The 23,538-nt window shown below is 53.0% G+C and overlaps 1 protein-coding gene across 1 annotated transcript in view; it reads left to right on the forward strand.

Moving 5' to 3' along the window:
• Positions 1-23,538, forward strand: part of SZT2 (seizure threshold 2 homolog (mouse)) — a 65,412-nt gene that overhangs the window by 23,789 nt on the left and 18,085 nt on the right. Inside the window, exons 14-49 of the mRNA XM_019474172.1 lie at positions 1,604-1,809; positions 2,207-2,431; positions 2,849-2,927; positions 3,286-3,383; positions 3,645-3,813; positions 4,309-4,423; positions 5,837-5,950; positions 6,438-6,635; positions 6,755-6,867; positions 7,368-7,509; positions 8,035-8,199; positions 8,893-9,097; positions 9,315-9,427; positions 9,911-10,169; positions 11,616-11,778; positions 11,861-11,953; positions 12,137-12,218; positions 12,356-12,637; positions 13,003-13,141; positions 13,388-13,504; positions 13,622-13,685; positions 14,069-14,254; positions 14,325-14,663; positions 14,802-14,991; positions 15,395-15,469; positions 15,688-15,826; positions 16,063-16,183; positions 16,429-16,558; positions 16,674-16,826; positions 16,940-17,042; positions 17,419-17,536; positions 17,768-17,879; positions 18,335-18,453; positions 18,862-19,026; positions 19,657-19,741; positions 23,240-23,428. Coding sequence (XP_019329717.1) covers positions 1,604-1,809; positions 2,207-2,431; positions 2,849-2,927; positions 3,286-3,383; positions 3,645-3,813; positions 4,309-4,423; positions 5,837-5,950; positions 6,438-6,635; positions 6,755-6,867; positions 7,368-7,509; positions 8,035-8,199; positions 8,893-9,097; positions 9,315-9,427; positions 9,911-10,169; positions 11,616-11,778; positions 11,861-11,953; positions 12,137-12,218; positions 12,356-12,637; positions 13,003-13,141; positions 13,388-13,504; positions 13,622-13,685; positions 14,069-14,254; positions 14,325-14,663; positions 14,802-14,991; positions 15,395-15,469; positions 15,688-15,826; positions 16,063-16,183; positions 16,429-16,558; positions 16,674-16,826; positions 16,940-17,042; positions 17,419-17,536; positions 17,768-17,879; positions 18,335-18,453; positions 18,862-19,026; positions 19,657-19,741; positions 23,240-23,428 — 5,365 coding nt within the window. The remainder of the gene's footprint in view (positions 1-1,603; positions 1,810-2,206; positions 2,432-2,848; positions 2,928-3,285; positions 3,384-3,644; positions 3,814-4,308; positions 4,424-5,836; positions 5,951-6,437; positions 6,636-6,754; positions 6,868-7,367; positions 7,510-8,034; positions 8,200-8,892; positions 9,098-9,314; positions 9,428-9,910; positions 10,170-11,615; positions 11,779-11,860; positions 11,954-12,136; positions 12,219-12,355; positions 12,638-13,002; positions 13,142-13,387; positions 13,505-13,621; positions 13,686-14,068; positions 14,255-14,324; positions 14,664-14,801; positions 14,992-15,394; positions 15,470-15,687; positions 15,827-16,062; positions 16,184-16,428; positions 16,559-16,673; positions 16,827-16,939; positions 17,043-17,418; positions 17,537-17,767; positions 17,880-18,334; positions 18,454-18,861; positions 19,027-19,656; positions 19,742-23,239; positions 23,429-23,538) is intronic.

Below are 23,538 nucleotides of genomic sequence, written 5' to 3' on the forward strand. Positions count from 1 at the left end.
AGAGCTTCAGCCCCCTTCCACGCGAACTGCTGCGCCACGCCCTGGTCGCTAGCGCTCCCCAGGGGTTTCTTTTATATGTGTGGGGAGCTCGGCCGCCGTTGCTCCTGGCCCTGCCCAGGTCCCGTCAGCTGCTGTGGTGCGAGCTGCGGGCTCCTGGCGGCTCTCTTGGCTCTCCCGGGGGTTCCCCTGGTTTGGGAAACACCCCTGTGCACCACGCTAGAGCGCTCCGCTGCCGATCGGAGCTGCTAACCTCAGCGACAAGGCGGGCAGGGCTTTTTGTGTTGAGCCATTCAAATTTCCAATGTTTAAGGGAAGGAAAGCACCTGGTACAGTCTGACTTTCAGAAGGCTTTTGGTGGGACTTCATATAGGGCACAACTGTAGAATTGGAGTAGGAATGGGGTGTCATAAAACAGAAACTGTCTTAGGGAACAAGGCAAGGAAATTGAAAAAGTGCTCTGTTCTCATCAAGGCAGAAGCTGTTTGTGGTTTTCCCAATCTTTTTACTAGTCAAAGGGTAGGGAAGTCATCTGCAGATAGGTAGCACGTAGTGAGCTGGGAAAATCTGCAGGTGGCACAAAGCTATTTGGTTTTCTCTGCCCTTTCAACCTACGTGCTTTGTGGACACCTAAGCAGCACGATGGTGGCTGGAAGCCAGTATTGATAACTGCAAAATAGTGCACCTTGGATTTGGGAGCTTAAACACCATCAGCAATTCTGTGTTATCAGTGTGAAACCACAAAGGGGGGCCAAGTGGCATCGTAGTGCAGAAAAAAGCTCTGCTTAATGTTTGGGTTTGGGGACACTCCTTTCCTTGAAAAAGACATAATAATGATGGGGAAAGTTGCTGAAATAATTAGTGTTGAGGAGGGAGATGGAGAGCTGCTGTTTTCCTGTTTGTCTGCAATGATAATGGAAATTAAAATGAGTTGAACAAAGATTATGAAAAGAAACCTAACTATGGAAATTTCAAAGAAAACACTGGGGCACTGTGGGGATCAGATGCTGGTGTGGGTAGAACCGTATTCAGAGCTGCTAAAAAGAGTAATCAGGAAGTCGTTTTGAAAGTACCTTGGAAAAAAATAACCTAAAAAATAACCTAAGCCCTTGAAACCTTTTACCATAAATGTTTGACACATGAACATGGTATTGGGGGAACACATCAGCTGTGGGAACGGTCTGGCTCTGTCTTATACGTACTAGTTTACATTTACTGTAGGCTGTTGAGGAGAGGAGGGGAGGAATGACGGTGGGTACTCAGACTGCTTCTGTGGAGGAGCTGGCATGCAATTAATTTGTTTTTCATCAGAGTTACGGAAGGCAATTTCTTCAGCCTTGAAATCGTCTTTGGGTTTTTTTGGACCTTTCTTTTGCTTTTAAAAATATTTGTAGTTGTTAAAATGTGGACCTAAGAGCCTTGTGTCATCTTGATCTTGGTCTTGCTAGTGCCTCAGAAGTAAAATGACCTTTAACTCCTGCTCATCTGTGTATTCAAGGAGTGTACTATTCCTTTTAGTCAGGCTCTTGTTCTGGAAGCTTATTTTGAGTATCTTATGTCTCCAGACAAAGGTGGTCACGTTTACCTTTTGCTTTTGCCATGACAGATAGTGGAGGAGTTACGGGACCGAATCTTGCAGCTGCGCTTTCCCCACAGGGTCCAGAGCAAGGAAGCAACTCCAAAAGCAAAGAGGAAAATGTTTGGCAGTAGTTCTCCCTCCAAGTCTCCACCTGTGACTGGGGCCCAGTCAGCCCTCTCAGACAGACCCTGCCTCGTTGTGCTGCACAAACCATTGGAGAAGCTACTCATCAGGTAGTGATGGAGGTCCAGGCCATCAGCACAGCCTCCTTGCCCTGGGAAGTGGGAGAGAGGAGGGTCTGTGGATGGTGCTGCCGGTTGCAGGATGAGAGTGCTGTGAAGCTGGTGCTTGTTTGGGTGGGTTTGGGTTGCGTGGCTGCGAATGGCAGCTGTAATCTGGCAGGGCTGTGACTTGCAGCAGGGGGCCTTGCTGGACAGGCAGATTTGTTATTCCTAACTAATATGATGCAGAAGTAAATTTAGTTACTGCTGTCTGAGCAGGATCCTGTGCTGGGCTAGCCACGTTCTGCTGCTGGAGGGCTCTGGCAAGCAGGCTGTGAATCCAGACAGCTCTGGCCCTGAGCAGAGCATTCTTTCCACCTCAGCGAGCCACACTTCTGCCCTCTCCTAGGTATGAGAAGCTGCCTTCTGACTATCGAGCCCCCTTCATTCTCAACCTGGAGCATCCCCCGGTGTCTGGCCCACTCACTATGGTGGCCAATCGTACTGCCTCTTCTACCCTGGCCTCGCTGTCCCGCTACTTCTATCACCAGCGTTGGATCTGGAGCGTCCAGTCGGGGCTGGCACCGGCTGTGCCCATTACTGCTGTAGCCCAGCTTCTTTCCACACTCACAGAGTAAGTTGCACACCTGAACGGGGGTGCTTTCTCCAGCTAGTCCTGGGGATGCAGAGAAAGCAGGGTGGATCTGAGGCCTTATTATAGGTAACAGTTGAAGCTGCTGTGCAGAGGGTTTTGGTCCTGTACACAGCTTCGAGAGCTACTTGGGCCAGTGCTTTACCCAGTTATGCAGCTGCAGTTGAGGAAAAGGAGAGTCCTGGAAAACATACAAAAGGGCAAGAGGTGTGCCCTGGAGTATGCTGATCTTCACACAGGCTGTCCTGTGCAAAGTGTCACATCTCCCCATTCTCTGTGTGTAGCTCCCTGTCTTGGGAAGGAAGGTGTTATGGGGTGAAGGCTGTAGTCATTCGTGTATTTAAGGCTTGCAGTATGCGTAGAGAAGTCCTCCATGTCTGACTGCCTCTCTGTTGCCAGGGTTCGTCTGTCAGAGGGTTTCCACTTTGCATCCAGTGGGGATGGAATTATCAATATGGTGCTGGAGCTGCCCATACAGGTGAGCCTGGGTGCTGCAGTGTGGACGCAATCCTTCATTGCTTCTTCTGAGGTGCATTCACGTTCCTGTGATGGGATTTCCCGACTGCTTCTAGCACACACCCTTGACATGTATAGGGAGACCTGCCTCCTCCCCTGAAGTAAAGCAGCTTGTGGGTTGGGCATTTTCCTGTCTTCATCTGCAGTTAGAGAGCTGCCTTGCTGGTAGGGACATGCTGTGCTGGAGGAGTTCTTGGCATTGGCTCCCTCTCTCCACCGCTGCTAGTGGAGCTGAGTGATGGGGCTGTGTTGTGTAGGGGGGCACTGGGTAGGTGTGAGCTGTTGCTGCTGGCCAGGCTCATGCAGTGTCTTCCCTCCAGATTGATGGCTCAAGTGAGAGCAGCAGCGGCAGGGAGAAGCACACCTGTGTCGTCCAATACATCCTCTTCCCACCCCACTCCACCTCCACCAAGGACAGGTGAGGCTGTTGCCCTGCTCCCAGGGAGGGCTGGCAGCAGATTCACGGCTCCAGACTTGCCCTTTGCGGGCAGTGTGGGAAGGAGGGAGTCCTCCATCATCTAGTACAGACAACTAGCTGTCATGGATTGATCACCAGTTAGCTGGGGCTTTGTCTGCAAACCTAAGGTTTGTGTGGCTGCTCTCACAGCTCTGAGAGGACCTGCAGTGGGCTGCTGGCTCTGTGTCATCTCACACGACTTGCCTTATGTCTTTCCTCCAGCTTTTCCACAGATGATGACAATGATACAGAGGTAGAGGCCATCGAGGTGGACACAGAACTGAACCTGGTCACTGAGTGTTGGGTAGAGCCACAGAGCGGCCATGTCCACAGTACTGCTGAGAACTGGAAGCACCTCCATGGCTTGCCCTACCAGAAAATACCTAAAGCGGTGAGTCCCTGAAGGGGTAGGGGCATGGGCTCTTTTGTGGAGGGAGAAGGGTTTATTGCAAGTGCACCGCAACACTGCAGGTGAATTATTGAGGGCCAGAAGAGATGGGAATGCTGTTAACAAAAGAGCCTGAGATTTCTAAAAGAGGAACTGAGCTACTGGACAGAAAAGGTTTCTGGATTGCAAGGCAGTGGATGCAGTGCTGCTCTGGGATAGGTGGGAAAATACAAATTACTTTGTCAAGGGCCATTCCATTGGAGGGGAGCAAGCTGGACCAGAGCAGGGATTGCAGGCAGTACTGCGCCAATGCACCTCCTGAACAAGGCAAAAAGAGGCTAAAGGGCTGGTGGAGAAGGAGGGAGCAATGAGTGAGAATAGGGCAAGTTAGGGGATGGGATTATGGGTGTTTCCTCTCCTTGCTTTTAGACTGTTTTCTCCTGCATTTGGGGGTAATAATTCTGCTGCATACAGCCGAGCCTTGACTGTTTATTGCAGCTCTATCCCCGGGACCTTGCATGCATTGCCACCATGCTGACCTTCGAGTACATCAGCCAGTTGTGCCAGAACAAGGAGTGGGTCTGCCCTCCTTCAGACACCAAAGCTACTGAAGGTGAGTCCAGCACATATGATGGAGCAAGAGGCAGCTAGGCCCTGAATGTCTTGGGGCCTGGAAGGTGGAACAGGTATTTTGACAACAACTTTCTGGACTTTGATAGCTGTGGGTCACTTTGTTGCGCTTGTGCTAAGCTGCCAGGGAAAAGGCTTCATCCTGGGAAGGCCAAAAAAGCATTGAGGCTTTCTGCCCAGGCTAGAGAGGTGACTAGGTGACCCTGCTTGAGCAGGGGGGTTGGACCAGATGACCAGCAGAGGTCCTTTCCAACCTCAACCATTCTGTAATTCTGTGAGAGGGGCTGACTTCTGGAGCAGGTGGAAGATGAGCTCACCTATACAGTGATGGGCAGGGTGTGCCTGGGCAGATAGTTGTACAAAAGTTGTAAATTATATGAAGGAAGAGCTCCTCTGTTCTCAGTTACAAGACACAGTTTCCAGAGCAGTTTGTGGGACGCTTGCTTTCTGGTGGTCCTGTTCATCTCTGGACCCTCTGTGAATGCTCCATTAGCCCACAAAGATAGGGAAGGGGACCTTAGGAGGTCTGATCTGTCTTCTTCTTTCAGGATAGGATTGTGTATCTGATCTGACATGATTAACATAGTTCATTGAAAACTCCAGGAGTATGTGGGGAGTTCACCCTTGTCAGGCAATCTGTTCCAGAACCTCACTATTTCCTCTTTCTTGTGACTAGTTCATCCCATCCTAGATCTTTTGTTTGCTTGCCTTGCACTGAATAACACAGCAGATACTGGGTGGTTTTGAGGGAGCTAGGATCATCCCAAAGGCTGAGGGCGGGACCTGAGGGAACCTTATTGGATCATATCACTGGCCCTGTGGAGGGGGAGAGGGGCCAGGAAAGCTCAGGACCTGGAGGGCAGAGACTCCTTCCTAAGGAAGAGGACAGGAAACACCTGCAGGTATGTGCAGAGCCTGCCGGATGGGAGATCTCTCCCAAGAGCAGGGGGGTCCTTGTCCTTGACTACGCTGGTAATTCAGGCTGCCTCTGGCTCCCAGTGTGGTCATTGCTCTCCAGCAGTGTTACCTGCGACGCTGATGTTCAGTTTTTGTCCTCTGGCAGCTCTGGGCCTGAGCTGTGTAAGGCTTTGTGGTGGTTCCCCATCCCTCCTTGTATGAAGGTGGCAATAAGCCCAGGGGACTCTTACAGCGAGGTACCTCTCTGTAGGTAGCTCACAACCTGCTGCAGCCTCCAGCAGGCTTTGCCCTTTCCCCACATTCATTCTTTGTATCCCTCTGCCCTCCTAAGCAGAGGGAGTTGGGGCAATGTTGCTGTGTACTTTCACTTGTGCTACCTGCACTGCATTTAGGGCTGACACCATGCATGCGGAGGTGGCCTGGGAGGCAGGGCTATGTGGTGCCCACAGGCATGTTACATTCCCAATTCTTGTTGCAGATCCAGACATGGGGGCTGGTTTTCGAGTGCATGAGATCCCATTCCAGTTCAACCTCATGAAGCTGTTGCCCAGGTGCCAGCAGGTTGAAATGTTCTTCCTAATGCTGACAAAAGGTAGGTGCCTCTTCACCACCTGCCTCCTCTTGTCCTCCCTCCGTGGCTATGGGCACCCTGCTCTGTATGCTTGTCTCCCTGGGCAGTAGGCGTGTGGGAACTGCCATGCCTCTTTCAGTAGCTCAGTGCTGTTCTTCCCATCTCTGCAGCCCCTGGGCTGTCCAGGTATATTGCTGTCTTTCTTGGGAGGATAGTTTTGGAAGAGTTGCTTTTGAAAACATTAAACCTAGACTGCTGCTCTGTGGTGGTGGGTTTCTGTCTTCTCCAGAATAGTTACAGTAGCAGGGTGAGTCAGTGCAGGGTAGCTAATGATGCTGGAACTCCAGGGCTTCGTCAGTACCCTCCAAGTCAGCCTTGCAGAGGTGCTGGGGGAAACTCCTGGCTGTGTGGAAGTGTCACTTTGCAAAGGGCTGTGTCTTGGGGGCCTGGACAGGTGGTGGCTGTGGAGATGCTGTCTCTAAGCTGCCATGGTTCTGTTTTGGAGCAGAGAATGAGGAGGTGACCAAGGACTCTTCGTTTGTGCCCAATGAAATGCTACTAAACCTCTTCCATGGCTGCCTGCAGCATGACCTCAGTGACCGGGAGATCCCCATGGCTGATGCTGATCATGTGGCTTTCATGGAGCAGGTTCTGCAACGGGATCGTGATGGCCATCAACCCCCCTTCACACTCCCTGTGATCAGAGGTAAGGGCCGGGAGCATGGCAGCAGTAACACTGGGAGCTGGGGTGTTTCAGGAGCCTTGCTTTCAAGTGTCTTCCTCAGCTGGTGTTTCTCAGGTTGGTTTCTCTGTGCTCCATTTCAGAAGAAACCCTGAAAGCCTCTGGGACCCTGGAGCAGCAGGATGCTTCTGCATCCTATCATCTTGTTGGCAGCAATGGCACCAGGGATATGACTGGCTCCACAAGTACTCTGCAGGTACTGCCATGCTGCTGTCCTTCTCCTGAACCCTCTCTGAAGGCAAGGCAGCAGCTGTTGAAGAGCAGGAGAGTTAGCAGAAGGGTTGAGAACAGATTGAAAGGCTGGTGTTTTCCCCATGCTTGGCAGCAGTTTAAGCTGTAGCCTGTGGCTGAAGTCAAGCAGGAACCTGGTAGGTGTGTGGATAGTTGCACTCACCATGGGCCTAGCCTGTTACAGCAGCACTGATGCTGTGCTGCAGATTGCTCAGAAACCATGGGCAGTCACTGCCTAGAGGTCAGAACTGACCCCAGCAAAGCTGGCTAAGCATCTCCTGACTGTGTGTGCTGTGTTTCCTGGAGTCAGGCTGCTCTGAGAATGGTGCAGGGTGTGGCCAGGGTGATTTCAGTGCTGTGCCGACCAGCAGTCATGGAGGAGCTTGCTCTGTGTGATTGCTACCTGCCTCAAGGTATGCCTGTGCCATGTGCTATGAGCTTATCCAGCTTCTGCTCTTTCATCAGAGCCTCGGCAACACAGAGCTGCCTGAGGATGACGTGACCCTGAGTGACATGACGAGGCCCTTTCCCCCACAATGGCGATGTTATGCCAAGCTGGTCAACCCGCAGCATGTGTTCCTGACCTTCCTGCCAGCCACCTTCTCAGGTGAGGCCGCCTGTTGTGGGGAGCGACAGGAGGTAGCAGTCCCAAGCGCCTCCTCAGGAAAACAGCAAAAGCAGAATTGGCTTTGGTAGGATGGAGAGAAAATTGAACAGCAGAGCCTAGACCGAGTCTTTTTGCACCATGTGGCCAGGAATAGAGTAGTGCAAAGCGCTGCTCTTCTCTCCTTGGACATGGTGCTGCCCGCATAGTGTTTTCAGGCAGGGGATGTGGCTTCGAGTCGTTTGCTGGCTGCAACCATTGGACCGTTTTCCCAGTAGGGTTGTTAATGAATGGAGTAAGGAGACTGCTAATGGGTTGGTCTGGGAGAGTCCTTGCTTCTGGGCATTGGCACTGGTCTGGCTTCCACTGAGCTGCTGGTGAAGGCTGCTAGGCTCAGCTGGAAGTACTTTGTGGAGCTGTTCCTACACACAAAGAGGTAGCAGGGACATCTGCCCTCTTGGGAACGTAGATGGAGGGGTTAAACTGTTCTCACTGGACAGAGGGTGATTTTATTTTGTTTTCTTCCAGATGTACAGAAGCTGATGACTTGCGGGTTGGACAAACCTCCAAAAGATGAGAGTCGATCAGGAGAAGATACCCTGAGACCTGTCTGTGCTGAGCAAGTCAGGGCTGAGGCTGAAGAAGGGGATGCTGCAGTGCCATTACCTACCCTCAGCATAACACCAGCCCATGGTACCGCCCTCAGGACAGCACCTTACTAATGTATTAGTATTAGTATCCTTGCTATTCCTGAGCACACTGTTGGGCAGATTGAGGTAGGAGGAATAACAGGCTGCTACAGCCTGTCAGCTCCTGCCTGGCAGTCAGCAGAGTCAGAGTCAGGACAAGGGGCACAGTGAAGTCTCAGCCAGCTTTCATGATGTTCATGGGGGGGGTGAGCGAGTGTAATGTGAGCTGAGTGCCCATTGCCCAAGACTGGCTCCCTGTTGGCAAGGAGGTTGCAGGTAGATAGAAGCTACTAGGAATGGCAGTACTGGGCTGCACTGGAAAGTCAGTGACTCTCATGTTGTGATCCAGACTGGCACTACCAGCAGCACATTGTCTTAGGGAGAAGGGCACAGGTCTTGAGGTATATGCAGCCCCTGGTGCAGTCAGCCAGGCCTGCAATGAGGATGGAGGGTTGTGCTGCTGCAGAAGGTGGTGGTGGTGAACAGTCATGGCTGCCCAAGAAGGGGATCAGTGTGGCCAAAGCACTGGGCTGAGTGGATGGGTGCTGGGTGAGGACAATGGCCCCTGATATTTGAGTGGTGAGAAGCTTGTAAAACTGACACCTACCTGTGGGTGCTGCTGTGAGGGCTGTGACCCCTCAGACCAGGAATGAGGAGCTCATCCAAGGCCTTTATCTCAGGATTTTTTCTTTTGCAGAAGTGAGCCGTGACCCTGGAGAACAGGGTGGCCCCTCACGGAGAGATGTACATATCTCCTTCTGTCGCCAGAACTCGCAATCTGAGTTAGGCGAGTGCCGTCGTTTTCGCTGCCCCATTTACATCTACAGCTGCTCTTTGGAGCTGTTACGAGAGCAGCTTGTCAGCCCACGGGCACACCGTCCTCCCCGAGACATCTTTTTCAGGTAATACCAACCATACTTGATTCCTAGACAGGAAACAGAGGAGCTTCCTTGACAAGAGGCTGGCTCTAGCCCTGCCTTACTCTCTTGGCTTGGCCTCTCTGCCTTATAGCAGCCATGGCCTGTGCATGCCCTAGGGCCCTGCTTTACTGGCACCAGAGCCGTTTATAGTCTAAAACATGCTTCATTGGTGCTGAAGGCTGCAGCTCCTCTTTTCCAGGTCCCAGTCTCTGGAACGTCCTCCTACTGCTGCTTGGCTAGACCACAAGCATAAGGAGTTGATGAGTTACTGCACGCTGCTGCAGGAGCATTCCCACCAGTGCTATGTGAAAGGTGAGGAGCGGCGTGATGGGACCTGAGACAGGGTTGGGGTTGGGGCTGGACCCTGGATCTTCTTTTAAGAAAGCAATGTCTCATTTTTCTTGTGATCTTACACTGAGCAAAGGGAGGAGCTGTGGGACTGATCTCCCACCAGGAGGGATTTAAAGATACCTCTGCGCATTCCCTATGGGCCTTGCATAGGCTGTTCCTGGACCTGTGCAGTGCTGTGGAGGGGGGTCCCTTCTTTGACTTTTTCCTCTCAGCTTTGGGGTGGCAGGTCCCTAGGCCACTCTGGCATGACACAAGCCTAGGCTAACATGTAGCATTAGGCATCCTGGCTGAGTCTTGTCTCCCAGCACCTGCGCTGGCTGCAACTCTGTGTTGGGACTTGGTGAAAATCTGTATGTGAATCTGTTGGGACTGGTGAGAGTCAGGCTATTGCCTGACTCCCGTGGCCTTGCGGTGGGGCGCTCAAGCATTGTGTTTGATCTGTAGGGCTGTTCAAGAGCCTTCAGCAGTCACACAGCATCAGCTCCCAGGACCTACTTACAGCCATGGACTACTGTGAGGAGCTGCTCCAAGAGATTGATATCACCAACTTCCTGCTGACAGTGTGCAGCCATGTCCGCTCATTCCGAGAGAGCCACCAACATTTCCGTATGCACTCCAAGACAGCCAGCTTCCAAGTGGGCAGCATAGAGCAAGAAGAGGAGCAGAGCTCTAGGGAACGGGGTGTCTTAGTCTCTGAATCAAGGTAGGGGCCCACCTCGGTCTTGTTTCTGTTCTTAGCATTGGGCCAGGACAGATCTTTCTTCAAGCATCTTCTACTGCCTGCTAGAAGGAATGTTGTAGGGTGGGGTCTAACAGAACCACATGTAAGGACAGGTATTTCTGGTGGGATACCCACCTGATATGGTGTCCACCAGGACCTTCTCTTTTTTATAATCTCTGGTGACATCCATCCTTTCGCTTTCTCTGGTAGTCTTAGCTCATTACTGTCCCATCTGGCCTGAGCTGGAGGGCAGTTTGTCTGCAAGTAACTCTCAGACTTCTTGTTTCTGGAGAAATTATGCATCTCCTGCTGCTTGACTCATTTGAGTTTGCTGTTGACTCTGACAAAAATGACAGGTTTCTTATCTTTTTCTAATGAATAAAGTGTCTTTTTTTTAAATTAAAACTCTGGAAAAAAATTCACAAGAGAAATATCAAGGCAGAATTGGAATATGCTTGATGTTAAACTTCTGTCCTGCTATTCCTTAGGGTATTTCTGCGGTTTGTATTGCCTCTGGAAACTTAAGGAGGGGAAAAAGTACCTTACTGTGCCTTAGTGTCTGGTGAAGAAACAGCCTCTTTAGGTCCTTTTTCCTCTGTTTGCACTTGACTATCCTCAGTTCCTTTATGTGAGTTCACTAGTTTGTTGGGAATCCCCAATCCTATTTCTTCTTATACTGTAAGTCATCGAGATGAGGCTGTGCTTTTGAAGAACACTCGCTGTTTGGAAAGTCAGATGACTTCTTCTTCAAGTGCTACTTTCCCAGAGAAAAACTGTGGGAACTTTTTTTTATTTATAAGATATTACAAATCACCTATCCCAATGCAGATTGTATAAATGTTACTGAAGGACGTACAGCTTGTGCCACATTGCACCCAGGTCTGCCATCTGTATTACTAATTTGAATGCCTGGGGAGTACTTTGACCAAATGACATCCCACTCCCCAGATTGGTTTTTCTGAGTTTTAGGAACCGATTCTGTCATGGAGCTGCTGAGTGAGCATGAGCCTAAGCTTTGCGCTCTGCTCTGTGCTGCCAAGACCCTAGGGGTCCTGGCATGGTGGTATTTCCTGTGAGGTGCCCTGGACTGGGTGTTGGTAATTCAGATTGCTCCAGCCCTGTCCCTATACTCAGCTACGTGTCTCTATTTCCCAGGTAGGGTGTGTAGCGTGGTGTAGAGTACCTGGCCACGGGATTAGCATGGTTAAACTGCCTCTGGCCTGGCTTCAGACAGCCTGAGCGCTTATCTGGGTTAGTGGACAGCAGGAGGGTTTCTGGGGCTGTAGGGGTAGGGGCTGTGTAAGTCACATCGTGTTTACACAGATGAGGTGTGGGGAGCTGTGAGGTGGAATGCTTGCAGGATAGATAATACATACAACTATTCCCGTTTCTCGAATTGCCTGTCTGACCTGTCCACAATCCTGTCAGTGCGGAAATGGAGGACTACAGTGAGCAGGACTCCCATAACATTGCTAGCCCCACAGAGGAGCCTAAGAGTGTGGGCACCAGCTGCTGTTCAGAGTTTCCCCTCTCGCTGCTGGAAATTGGACAGCCCTGCCAGGCGCACCCTGACTTGCATAAAATTATCCAGGTGAGGAACATGGGAGCTCGGCTTGGCTTCTGCAGGAGGGTAGAGTGGAATGTCTGCTTCACGTTTGGGATTTCTCTTTTAGGAAAAATTCCTGGAAATTGGAAGTTTACATTTCAAGCCGGTGCCATCAAATCCTCACTATTTCTTCTATTGCCCACCATCAGCCAAGAAAGAGGTAGGCATGGTGCTGCCCTGGCAGGCACCTAGTCCTTGTGGAGGGAAGTAGCTTTGCTTGGTGTCAGATCTGGATTTGGGACTGGCAGACCCATGGGTAGACTGAGCCCCTGGGGGGCCCATCAACAGCCTGCTTCGCTGCCTGGCATGATTCTGGTATCTGCCCTTCCTCTCTCCTTCTCAGGAAGAGGCATCTCGGGATCAGGCAGACAGGAAAGGCAGCGAGGACATGGAGGGATCAGAGGCAGAACTGGCAGCTGAAGAAGGTAACATTTGCTTGGTCTGTCCTGGAGAAGAAAGTGTCTGTAGTCTTAACTGTGGTGATGCCTTTCAGAGCTTGACTGTCTGGTGGGGTCTCTGGGGATGTGGGCCTGGTTTGCTAACAGGGAACCTGCGTCAACAGGAACTGTGTCTGGGTGCTGCATTGCCACAGAGAGCGACCCAGAGCTAGAGGTGGAGTACCGTGAGAAGCTGGAGCATGAGTTCCCAGATACAGATTCCCTCTCGGACTCCAACACGGTGAACCAGGATGATGACTCCTTCAGCGTGCTGGGAGGGGACTCGCTCAATGAACAGGAATTCCTGGAGCAGGAGATGCCCCCGCTCTTTGTACATCTTACCTGCTCAGTGAAGCTGCGTAGCCAGCACAGTTCCATGCCCGTGCAGTCCCTGCCAACTTGTCTAGGTAAGAGCAAGCCTTGCTGTGAGGTTAAAGGGCAGTAGCGCTTCTGTTGGGTCCCTGCTGGGTGAGCAGCCCCTGGAACAAACATGCTGTGTCCTAAACAGCAGTCCTTCTGGACCAGCCCTCCCTGTACGGAGCCCCCAGGGTCTCCCAGCATCAGATAAGGGCTTTTTCACCAGGTCTCCCACTTGCTGTGGGATTGGTTGTGGAAGGATGAAAGGATCATGGAGGATGGTGGCCTTCTTGAGCCTGTCCAGGTGTGTGGGACAGCCATCTCTTTGCAGTCTCTGTACTTGCCACCAGGCTGTGTATGTGTGTTAAGCGAGCTGTTAGTTGCTTGATTCCCTTCGTCTGTGATCTCTCCTCAGGGGAAGTTCTGGGCTGCCTGGAAAGCTGCCAGGACTTGAACACCATTGACTTGGGGGACCTCTGTGTGACTCTGGACATCTTCGTGCTGACATTGCCCCTGGAGATAGAAGTTGTGAACGCAGACATTCTCCACAACAGGTAGGTGGAAAGAGGCCCAGTCACTCACCCACCCTCTGCCTGCCCCTCCCAGTCTCAGCTTCTCTCCATGTGCTGAGACTTGGGATTTTCCTTCTCACAGAGCCTCCCACAGCCCTAAGAAAACTAAGATTTTTCCAAAATGGGCTCACCTTCTCTAGAGATCCCTTTTCACTCTCTGGAGCCCGTGTGTGTTTATCCTCTCTGGCTCAAAAGCTGATGCTCAGCCTGTTCTCTCTCCTGTGGCAGATGCACCTCAGAGAGCAGTGTGTCCTTCACACGCTCTCCAGGGCAGCCATCCTCTTTCCGCTCAGATGAGGATATCATGCACAACTTGGAACGGCTCCCGTCCACAGGAGATGAGAGGTATGGCACTGCAGATGTAGCAAGGCCCTCATGGGCTCCTTTTGCTCCCTAGGAGCTGCACTGTGGTGGCTGCATGAATGAGAATGACTGCTTGATTCTTCTTCTCCTCTATCCTAGGCACCCTGCACTTTCCAACCTCCCTGGAGTGCACAGGCAGGCTATTGAAGCCACTATGAATGAGGTAAGCCAGCCTTGCCTACTTCTTGCTTCCAGCGGGAGCAATGCGGCCAGAGCGCACAACTGCTGTTCCACACTTCCTAGCCTGCTCCAAGCTGCAACCTCTGTCAACTGAAGTGACTTTCAGGCCTTGCTGGTATCACACAGGCTATTGGCCTTGTGCTCCCCAAAAGTGTGGGATTACCCTGACAAAATTCTTACTGCAGCTGGGGTGGGACAGACAGACCTCTCTTCCAAAGACCTTTTCTTAGGTACATTCAGAAGGAGATGAGGGGATGTAGGTGATGAGAGGGGCTGCCCTCATCCTGTTGGGACTTGGATCAGAATTGGGGCAGCTGTGCAAATGCTGGTCACCTAGGTCTTGCTCTGTGTCCTTGCTCTGCTCAGATTCGCTGGCTCCTGGATGATGAGATTGTGTCTGCGCTGCGCCACTCGCAGGTCATCAGCACCTCCATCCTGCACCGAGTGGCCACCCACATCTATAACTCCAAGGGGCGGCCCAGCTGCCACAGCGAGGTGGTGCTGCTCCAGTTTGTCTTTGGACCTGAGCACTCTCTGGAGAAGTTCAAGGAGGTAAAGAGAAAGCCCTGAGGCAGCGCCATACACTTAGCTAGTGGGATGCTTATTCTTCCCTGTGTTGCAGGAGTTCAGAAGAATGGCTCTGCCAGGCTACATGCTCAATGCAGAAGGCAGTGACTACCACTACATCTCCATCAGCCGCCTGCACTCCAGGCGGGCAGCTCCAAACCCTTCGGGGACACCCTGCTTGCAGCAGCCAGCTGGAGGGGGCACCAGGACAGCCCTGGGCCCGGCAGGCCAAGAGGGGAGCAGTGAAACGGAGGCAGAGGGCTCCGAGCTACACCATGCAAGCTGTGTCCTCCCAGAAGAAGCCCAGGGTCTCTGGGGGTGGCCAGAGAGTGAGACACGCATTGTGTCAGACACAGGAAACCCCGTACGTGGAGGCAGCCATGCACAGGATGAGGTGAGAGACACTGAGGTGGTCTGTTGGTGGGAAGGTGTGGGACACTGGTAACAGAAGGTAGAAGGATGCAGGAGTATGATCGGAGTTTTTTCAATGCCCGTTTTTCTGGTCATTTTTGCAACCTTGGCTTGTGTGCAGGTCCCAGGAGAAGCACTGAGCCTTGAGCAGAGCAGAGCACCTGGCCATGACTCCCTGGAGGAGGCAGCTCTAGAGACAACCATACAGTCACTGCCATCCTCATCCTCTGAAAAGGGCAACAGCGAGAAATCACCATTGGTGACACCATCTGCAGCAAGCCTGGCTGACTCCGTAACACAGGGCAGGGAAGGTAGGAGCTTTGAATGTGGGCAGGATTGTACCTCAGCCTCAGGAACTTTTAAGGAAGGGCCCCGTTTTGGCTGTAGCATACGAAACATGACTGCAACTCCTGTTCCAATCCCTAAACACCATAATTGGTGGTGTTGCACTGTTGGTGTCTTCCTTGCCAGGGTGCTGGCAATTTATTGCTTTACAGTACCCAGGGTACTAGGCTGTGCTGCCACACTGATAGCCCTAATGACATGAAGTTCCTGGTGACTCCAATAATGGCTGTGAGAACCCCGTTCCCCAGCACTGCCTCCCCATGGCCAGTGCTGCCTGGTTGTCCTGTGGTGTAATGTTTCTCCATCAGATGGGTCGTGTGAAGGGGCTTAGCAACTGCTCTCATGACCAAACCCCTCTTCTCTTTGCAGGCTCCAGCAAGCAGCGTCCCAGCCGCGTGCAGAGCCTCGTGTCGAGCCAGGGCAGTATGGACTCCGACCACCTGGGTGAGTCTGCCGGAGCAGGGGTGACTGACAGCATGCAGGCAGATACTGGCAGTGACATGATAGCGTAGGAGCATGGGGGACTGTGTGCCTGGGCTGGGGTGACCCCTGAGCCCTGAGGACAGGGCTTGTGAATGGCTCTGATCTCCTAGAGCCTGCTGTGCCCGGGGAGGAGGCTGGCTTGCCAGGCAGCCTGGAACTGAAGCAAGGATACATTGCAGGTTACGATGGGGGAAGCAGTGACTCAGAGTATGAGGAGGCGCTAATGAGCGACCAGGAACCCAGGTGTCCCCTCATGCCGGATTTCTGGCTCATCATAAAAATCCAGCAGGACCGAGTGGAGGTCTATTACCACACACGGTAAGGAGGGTCCTGCTGTCTGGCCACGGCTTCTCTGTTCCAGGACCGTATTGCTACTCCCTCATCTCTGGACAGGATCTCCTTCCTGCCCCACGTGGGTGGGGAGCTGCAGGACTAGACTGGTGCTCCATAAGGGGAAAGCAGCCACCCTTCCCCACTGGGTTCCTGCTCCCAGCACACAGGGACAGGCACTGCTGAAGTGCTCTGCTGACCCCTCTCTCCCCTTCCCTGTAAAGCAGCCTGAGTGTGGAGAAGGCAGCATCAGCAGAGACAGAAGAGGAGCAGCCAGGGGAGTGCCAGAGTCTCAACCAGGTGGTGGTGAAGAAGATCAGTGAAATCTGCAGGGTTGTCAATCAGGTAACAAATCTGCAGAGGGCAGGGGCAGAGCTGCAAGTCATGAGATGGCTTAGATGAGAAGGGACCTCTGGAGGTTGTCTGGTCTGGGCCCAGCTCAGAGGAGGGCCTGGGGAGCCAGTTCAGTTTGTGGAGTCTCAGCTTGGGGGTCAAAGGAAAACGGACTCAGTCCGGCCCTAAGCCCTTCTCCATGCTGTCTTCCGTGGGCTGTGCAAGCAACAGGACCAATCTTTTCTCATCCTTTGCAGCGCTTGCTGCTGCAGGACCTGCATGACAGCCACATATGCAACTCATTACTGGTGGCAGAAAGTGAGGAGGACATCTGGAAGAGTGAAACACCCTATACTTCGTACAGGCAGCGTATCATGCCCACAGACGGTATGAATATGCCCTTGGCCATGCCTCAGTAGCAGTGCCACTGCCTGCCCATGGGTGACTAAAAAGATGGTGACTTCCACACTATGGCCCCAGCTATGTCCTATGTTCTTTGTAGATTACTCTGTAGAGGAGAGCTACCAGCCCCGGGACTACCTGGCTGCCACCATGCAGTTCATGCCAGGGCACTTTGCTTGTGATGTTGTGTGGAGCACACTCATCCATGTGCATTCGCGCCTCAAGATGGGCCCCAACATGGGAGTCTCACGAGGTGCGTACAGTCCAGGTTCCCCCTCACTTTGCGTGTCAAGAGTCTGGCTTCTGGCTGGATTGGCACACCAGAGGAGGGTGTGTGGGATAGCTAACATCCCACATTGCCCACAGCTATCCAGGCACTTCGCTCGGTGCTCAACGCCTTCTCTGTGGTGAACAGGAAGAACATGTTTGTCTACCAGGAACGTGCCACTAAATCTGTTTTCTACCTCCGGTAAGAAGCCAGCGTGACTTGTTGGCCTGACCCTGCCCTGCTACATGCATTACACCAGACTGAGAGCTCCTTGGGGCAGAAAGTGTCTGCCCAGCCTCAGAGACCCTGCTGTGACCCAAGCAGCATCTGATTTCTGATGAGTCAGTCACATCAAGCCAGGCCCCTCCTGCTCTCCTTGTGCTAAGCCTTTACATGGGAGGGAAAAGGAGGATTTTTTTGAGGGAGCCAGAGAGCAGTTTTTCCACAAGCTCCATATCGTAAGGACTAATCCCCAGAAAGTGCACAGGGGAGAGCAAGGAAGACATGGATCTTCTGTGGAGGTATGATGCTGTCGTCCTTGGGAATGGAGGCTGACATGTCTTTCTCCTGTATTCAGACTGACTGAAACGACCTACAGTGGGAAGGTGTGGGAAGCAGAGAGTGTCCTTAGTCCAGCATCTCGCTCGCTGGCACTGACACGCAGCCAGGAGCCCATTTACACTGAGGATCTAATGGTGAGTCTGCTGCTCTCAGGGAGTGGATGTTGGTGCTCTTGGTCACAGGAGTGGAGGGAACTCAGTAGTTCCAGCAACCTCAATTTTATGTAGGATAAAACTTATGTTGTAGATGTATGGAGTAAGGCAGCAGTGGGTGGGTTCTGCCTGACCTTGCTGACAGCCCAAAACAATGACAGATCTAGAATTCACATGGAAACTGTTTCTGTGTGGCTGTTTTTGCTTCTCCAGGGTTCTCGTTCCTCTCTGGACACAGCCTCGTGCCGTAGTGTGGACTCTACCCGCCCTGTGGGACAGGTAGACAGGCACATCCAGCTGATGGTGCATGGTGTTGCCCCAGCAGGTAAGTGTTACAGCACCTGGCAGCAGATGGACTGTGCTGATGCAAAGCAGAGGAATAGAACTCCAGTCCCTGCCCTCTTTGCTTGAAGAGCAGAGAAAGTATCTCCCTCCTAAGCAAGCTGCTTTTCCTTAGCCCAGAGCTGCTCTCCATTCTGTCTGGATGGGAATGTGAGGAAAGGATCCATGGCCCACAATCAAACCTCCTGCAGACCAGGTGGCTTATGCCAACTTTCCCTATGCAGGAGTGCATTTGTCTTTGCCTGCTGTACCAGCAGTCTTTTGTGATCATGAACGGGTAGAAAAAGATGCCTGAAGAAATTGATGGTGGGGAAAGACATGTTCCCTGTGGGAAGTGACTGTGAGGGTGGTAGATCCTGACCAGGCAGGGAGGGGCGGCTGTGGTCATTCTTACCGGATGGGGTGAAAAAGCTGCTTGTACCTCTGCTTACTTGTCAGGGCCTGAGATCACAGATGAGCTGGTGAAAGTGTTACGCAGACGCCTGGATGAGGCCACCCTGGATATCATCACTGTGATGCTGGTGCGGAACTGCAAGCTGACCCCAGCAGATGTGGAGGTACCTCACCAGATATCTGCTCTGCTAGTCCCAGAGCCCATAACACTTTCCTACTTTTTGACCTGTCTCAGCCTCTCCTGCCCCAGGGCAGGGAAGGCCACGGCAGTTTGCTGCATCCCATTCCCTGCTCCAGTGCTTGCTCAGGCTAGCGTTCACCGAGTTATATACTGTATGGGTGCCAGGGTAGGTGGGAGATCACCTTTGCTGGGGTTTGCAGCATGGCAGGGCCTCCCTGTGAATACCCCCGGAACATCTGCCCACATCTGTCTCAGGGTGCTGTCTATGGACAGTGTGGTTCTGCCCACCACACTCTCCCTTCACATAGCCAGCTGGCATAATTTGGACCAGTATCAGAGCCCCAGGGCGTCCTGCTAGTCTCAGCTGAGTTTTAAAGCCTTCTCTCTGCAGTTTATCCAGCCCCCTGGGACGCCACCCACAGAGGTCCTGCAGTTTGCACTGCCACCCTCCGCCCTGCCTTGGCTGCATGCGGTGGCCTATTATCTGCGCCAGAACCTGCTTATCTTCCTGCACACCCCAAAGTACACGGACAGCAACGTGGAGCACCACTTCAAGGTGAGGAGGGCTGTGAGTTGGGACAGCAGTCTGCCCAGCTTCTACCTGCTGCTGGGGGCATTTGTTGGGGCAGCTCATTCATTATGTTCCCAGCTCTGCCATGTAGCGTCAGAGAGGAACTGACACTGAATACTGAAGCCTGGAGGAGTTTCACAGGACTATGAGCAGTTCCTGTTTGGCCTGTTATAAACTTGGACAGGCCTTGCTTTGATACAAGTGGTCACTTGCTGTGCAAAAAGCAGCAGCCACAAAGCTCATGCCCACAATCGTCTCCCAGGAGCATGGGAGAAGACCCCCTTGCAAAGCTGAGCTTGGCTCCTTGCATGGCTCCCTCAGATGTAAAGACTGAAACATCAGGGTTAATAAAAGTTTGGAAGCAGCTACCCACCCCCTCAGCATGGCTGTAGCAAGGATAGAAGGTGAGGCCAGATGTGTAGTGCCATGTAACCCTGCACAGAGCTATAGGAGGGTCCTGCCCAACAGTGGCCAAGGCTGTGCTGGCAAGTATTTTAAGTAGGTCTGGATTGCTTGCTACAGGTCTGGGGATGAGCTCTGCACGCACATGGGTCTCTGCTTCCCGTTAAGGCAAGTTCTCTAGTCTCTGTCACTGTTCTTCCTTGCTCTCCTTAGCACTATTTCAACCACAGCGGGAGCATCCCTGACCAGGATCTCTATCTGTACAACAAGCCAGGCGGCCAAGGCACTGGTGGCAAAGGTACCGTGCTCAACTCATTTCTGAAACAGGGTATGGGGCTGCGTGTTGGAGAGCCGTTTCCCACGTTGGAGAGCTCTGAGTGACTGAGGAGGGCCAGTGTTGGGGCAGCGTGTTCCTCCGATGGCTGGGAGGTGGGCAGGGTGTGTGCTTGGGGGTCTGCACGCCCTTGCATGTGTGGTGGAGCGAGCCAAGGCCTTCCACAGAGCAACTTGCTAAGCTTGGCCTGTTGCTGTAGGAAGCAGCTCTAGGTTGCAGTAGTTGTGGGGGCAAGACACAGCAAGATCTCAGTAAGTGTGGGGCACAGAGGCTCAGTGGGGCTGGAGCAGGGACAATTGTTGCTGGAGCCTTGCCATGAAGCGGTAGCTGAATGCTGCGTGTAACAGAGCACAGGCTGTGGGGGCAATATCCTTGCTCTTTTCTCTGGACTGCTGGAGGAGGGATTGGATAGGGCCCATCCTGCAGCAGGCTGTCATGTCATGTTTTGTCCAGGCCATGTGGTCTGTCACCTGGCCATTGTGTGTCTCGTGCCCCTCGTGCACTGTCTGAATGTTCTTCTGTTATGTAGGTACCATGTCGGACCTTGTGCAGCACCTCTTTCCACTCTCCCACTTCCAAGGTAGCACCTGTGGCTCCAAGTGTTACTCCAGTTCCCTTTCCCGTGCAGCTCCCTGGCCCCTCTGGTCCCTGCTGTTCTTGTTTTCCTCGTGTTGTGGCTTCAGCTCTGACTCCTCTGTGTGTTTGTGTATGTGTGTCCATTTAGCTGAGCCTCCTCTTTCTTGCTGGCTGGATAAATGAGCAAACAGAACCTGCTGCCCTGAGATGGCAGCTCTGCAGTCCCTGGCTGCTGCGGGTCCGTGTGCTGCCCTGTCAGCTTGCAAGCAGTGAACTCCAAAAATCCTTCACCCTTTTTTCCCCACAGGTCCAAACAGGCATCTCCTCCCTGAGGAAGATGGGTCATGATGTTTCAGCCCTGGTTTCATGCTCCAGGGTGTAGCATCATCACTCTCCCAGTGGCTGTGTCCTGGGGTGGGGGGTCCCCTTGCATACCAAGGGGCTAGAGTGGCCGGGCACCACTAGACTTGTACTTTGTATTTCAGTGAGCCTGAGTCAGAGGGGGCTCAGAGTCCCTCACAGATGGGAGGTAACAGCTCCCTAGCACCCCACCTCTCCGCAGGATGTGATGGATGAGTATATAGCCAAACTCCAGTGCACCGGGCAGTAAGGTCCTTGGCAGCTCTTACTAACTTACCTCTTTCCATAGCCCCAGCGCTCAGGTCTTGAATTTTTTACCTGTTTTTTACCTGTGACTTAGTGGTTGCATTTCAGCTTCTCTGTGCTACTGTAGCAAGATTGGAAGCCCTGTTCCCTGTGGCGGGGAGGCTAGCCTTTCTGCTGGTGGGGCAGGGGCAGCCATCATCTCTGCCCTGAGGGACTGAGCCAGCTGCTGGGTGTTGAGTGCTTGACACTTGCTTAGCAAACCAGCTCTGTCTTGGGGAGCACATGTAAACGAGGAGTCTGCTCCTGCGGCTGCTGACCTGACCTGCTTGAAAGCACTGCCATGGGTGCTCCCTCTCTAGAGCATGTGTCCCAGCACAAAGAGGACGTGGGACATTGTGCTTGGCTGTTCTCATGTCCTCACCTGAGACGGACTGAAGCAGAGCAGAGCTACAGGAATGGATATGATGGGGAAACCTGCCAGAGAGGGGGAGGCTGAAGGGGCTCGGTGTGGGAGTTTATCCAGGAGAGGAAAAGGGGAATAACTACATCTTAATCTGCAATTACCCACATGAACATCCACTGTCATTCTGGTGGGCCCAGGGCCGACTGTCAAGCCAGGCAGATAAGGAGCTTGTGCCCTTTACTGTTTAAAGAGAGAAAGTCTGCTTGGGAGAGCTTATACTCACTGTCATGTGGGGCAGATTTGCTGTTCTGGGTGAATTCTTGATCCCCTCTACCTTTGATATTTAGGAAATTATGAACTTCTCCATTGTTTGCTGGATAAAGGGTTGTTCCTGTGCCTGTCTGGGGAAGAGACATGTCAGAGCCTGCTGCAGAGCACCTCTGAGATAAGGCAGCTCCTGTACTTCAAGTGGAGGGGTGCTCATAGGTGTAGATTTTCCTTTCCTCAGTGTGAGTGCAGGTGAGCTGCCCTCTGACTTGAATGCCCACCTCTGTCCTTTGGGAGCAGCTGTCTCCATCCCAGTGCCCTCTCCCTTGCATCTGGCATGTCTTGGAGGAAAGAGTGCTGCAGAGCTTATGCCTCATTAGGAATGATGGAGGCCAGGTGGTTGTGCTGATGATTAGACCTGGGCACAGTCTGCTAGGTCTGGATTTGTCTCAGCACAGGGAGGGCACCCATCCTCCATGCGGACTGTGGATCTAGTTGGGTGCAGTTTGGTTGCTCTGTGGCAGTGGAGTCTGGTGTCACTCCCATCCTTGCTGGGATGGAAAAGGACAGAGTATGGGCTCAGCAATGCTGTGGGGCTGAGGTGGTTTGCATCTGGACACATCACCTGTTGGCAGTGTTGGAGCAGCTTTGCCATCCAGTCACCTGAGTGCTGGCTTAGTTGGTCAAGGAACTTTGAAAGGGGGTGGGAGCATCTAGGGTTACAGCATGGGATTTGGACCTCACAACTGCATCCCTGCTGCTGCTTCCCTGGTGCCCTGGCCAGTGAGCTGGGCCATGGGGTGTGAGCTCCTGTTTCCACTCTGGTCTGTAGCAGGACTTCTCCTTCTGCATGGCCTAGGGCGTGCAGCACATGGGCTGCGGAGCAAGCACCACGCTGCTGCTCTGCATGTCTGAACTGTCCTGTTGTGCGTGCATAGGGCTCAGCGTAGGGAGGCTACAGGCAGGGCCTGAATTTTACTCTGCAGCAACTTCAGGCTAATACTACATGTCAGCCTGCTTTGTCCCCAGCCTTGCTGGTAGGAGTGTGTGCAGAAGGCCTCAAGATCAGATCTTGTACAGTGGGGAGGGGGCCATGAGTGTAATCTGCAACAAGTTGTCATGTATACAGCCTTCCTCTGCAGGGACTCGAGGTCCTTCATAGCCTGGAGAGGGCTGCTGGACAGTATCTGGGCTCTGTACTCTGTCCCTTAAGAGGATAGGGATGGTGAGCCCCATCCTGGATCTCTCTGCGTAAAGGCCCTCCTGGGGCAAATGGAGATACTTTCCCCTTGCATATGGGGCTGGACAACCCAGCAAGCTCCTGCAGGACAAGGTGAAAGCTGCTGTGACGCTGCAGGAGAGAGATTCTTGGGGTGATGGGGACACCTGGTGCCAAACACCATGCTTCTTACCCTGGCTCCCCACGGGCACAGCTAGCCTATGCTCCCCTGGCTGCATCCCCTCCTGTGGACCCTGCCTGCCATGTGGCACTGCGCAACCCAAGTGGTGACACGACAGTCCCAGGTGCGGGGTGGCAGGCTGTAGGCAGGGCTTGTAGGGGTGCACCCAGTGCTGGGCTGACAGAGGCTGTCTCGGCTTCTCCCCTGCAGGAATCGCATGCATTGCACTGACGTTTGTGGATGAGCACAGCAGCCCCACCTCGCTGCCCCACGGGGAGAGACCTGACCCTCTGAAGCTGCCTTCCTCCTCGCCCATCATGGGCCTGCTGCAGGACGCTGACTTCGAAAGCCTCACTGCGGTCAGCAGGCACCAGCCAGAGGCCGGCACCCTGCATTCAGGTAGGGAGTGAAACAGGCCACAAGCTGCCAATTCCTTGCTGCCCCTGTATCCCCTGGGTCACCTAGGAGAGCTGGCGAATGTGGGAGTGCAGAGCCATGCAGGACTGCCC

This window comes from Aptenodytes forsteri, unplaced genomic scaffold (genome assembly GCF_000699145.1).
Source record: "Aptenodytes forsteri isolate BGI_AS27 unplaced genomic scaffold, ASM69914v1 Scaffold119, whole genome shotgun sequence".
NCBI classification, from domain to species: domain Eukaryota; kingdom Metazoa; phylum Chordata; class Aves; order Sphenisciformes; family Spheniscidae; genus Aptenodytes; species Aptenodytes forsteri.